The sequence below is a fragment of the Octopus bimaculoides genome, chromosome 20 (genome assembly GCF_001194135.2).
Source record: "Octopus bimaculoides isolate UCB-OBI-ISO-001 chromosome 20, ASM119413v2, whole genome shotgun sequence".
In the NCBI taxonomy this organism is placed as follows: domain Eukaryota; kingdom Metazoa; phylum Mollusca; class Cephalopoda; order Octopoda; family Octopodidae; genus Octopus; species Octopus bimaculoides.
Genome location: NC_069000.1, coordinates 44,621,385 through 44,623,274, shown reverse-complemented (window position 1 = coordinate 44,623,274; position 1,890 = coordinate 44,621,385). Strand labels below are relative to the sequence as shown.

At 33.8% G+C, this 1,890-nt stretch overlaps 1 protein-coding gene across 1 annotated transcript in view; it reads right to left on the bottom strand.

The window, feature by feature from the left end:
• Positions 1-196: 196 nt before the first annotated feature.
• Positions 197-1,890, bottom strand: part of LOC106870093 (fibrocystin-L) — a 69,646-nt gene continuing 67,952 nt past the window's right edge. The window contains exons 50-51 of the mRNA XM_052974982.1: positions 1,333-1,463; positions 197-800 (exon numbers count right to left, since the gene is read on the bottom strand). Coding sequence (XP_052830942.1) covers positions 1,335-1,463 — 129 coding nt within the window. The 3' untranslated portion in view covers positions 197-800; positions 1,333-1,334. The remainder of the gene's footprint in view (positions 801-1,332; positions 1,464-1,890) is intronic.

The following is a 1,890-nucleotide window of genomic DNA, read 5'->3' as shown; positions in this document are numbered from 1 at the left end:
TCTCTAAATGGATCGCCATCCATTTAGAGAAAAATTTGTAGTTTGGAATCAGTAGTTCTTTGACTGCTATTTCTAAATTTTCAGTATGTTGGAGAAGCAGCTCAATGCTAATCCCTGTATATTTATGATGATGATATATATATATATATATATATATATATTTACATATGTACATTCACACACATGTATTAACACATATACATATATGTATATGGAATTTCCCATTGCAGATCTTCAGGAGACATGTGCAGCAGTTGATGAAAAGAACACAATATATTCATAGCAGTTTACAGGGGTCGATGGTCATGGTAATTTTGTAGCAATTTATAGAAGTGGGAGGACGTATGAAATGGAAGGGCGGAGGGCGTAAGGGACATGAGAAATTTGTAGCAATTCATAAGTGGTCGGGGAGATATATGAGATATTTGAAATAATTAAAGAAGATATGGAAAAGAGATGTTCTCTCTGTGTTGATCAAATAAGAAACATTTACCTGCCATCAGGTATCTATCAGAAAAATGACATGTATTGAAATTACATTTCAAGCATTCAGAAGACATCAGATGTGAAAATCAACCATCAGACATAGATAATTAACCATTAAACATCAACATTAACCATCAAACATAAAAAAACATTAAGCAGATCATTTAATATAACAATACATCAGACATCAAGTATTGAGTAAGCCATCAAATGAAACATTCTTCAGACACCAGACATTAAACTTAAAAATACAAGACATCAAACATCAGACATTAACCATTAGGCACTGACAGTTCATTATTTACTTTCCAAATCTGAAAAATAGAAAAGAAAAAAGTAGTTATTTTGGTCATTTAAAAATGTTTAATTTAATTCTATTTTCACTTTTGGGCTAATTATTACGATACTGTGGAGGGAAGATATCTTTTATAATTTGACGGGGAAGGGGGTGTGGGGTAATTGTCTTGTAGTGTTGTTGGGGGGAAGTTGTCTTGTAGAGTGCCATACTTGCATGAGTCAGATGGAATTATGCTGAGGCAGGTTATCTACAGCAGCATGCTCTCCCTGTTGCTAATCATCACCTGTTTCCAAGCAAAGTAATATTTTGCCATGGTCACATGGTATGAAAGTAATCTTCATTTATAATCATTACATGATGTCAAGACAAGTGTACACACAAAACACACACATGCAAACACACATACATACATATATATATATATAGGCACAGGAGTGGCTGCGTGGTAAGTAACTTGCTTACTAGCCACATAGTCCAATCCACCAAGTCCAATCACGTCTATAAAAATTATTTCTGTTGTTTGAATTAAAAAGTAAATATAAACATACCTTTATTTTGGAATCACTTGAAATTTCAACAAAAGAAAGAAGATGGCGCCAGCAAGCAAGAGGGTCACAGCTACTGACACTCCAACGACTATTTCTAAAGGAAATGTCTTGGTCTTCGTAACTTTACCATCCTAAAAACACACAGACATATATGAAAATCATTGAGTATACTTACACAAAAAGGAAGATAGAATCCTTTCTATTATAGGCACAAGGCCTGAAATTGTGGGGGAGGGAAATAGTTGATTACGTCAGCCCTAGTGCACAGCCAGTGCTCCTTTTATGAACCCCTAAAGAACGAAAGGCAAAGTCAACCTCGGCAGAATTTGAACTCAGAACATTAAGACAGACAAAACACTACTAAGCATTTTGCTTGGCGTGCTAACAATTCTGCCAGGTTACTGCTTTAATAATAATAATAATAACTATTATTATTATTATTATTATTATTAATCAATGAAAAATATAAACAATTGCAGCGGGGAAGGTGTTTATAAGCCATTTAAAATAACACACAAAGACCGTTAGATTCACTTCAACATTTAAATTTAATTTCTC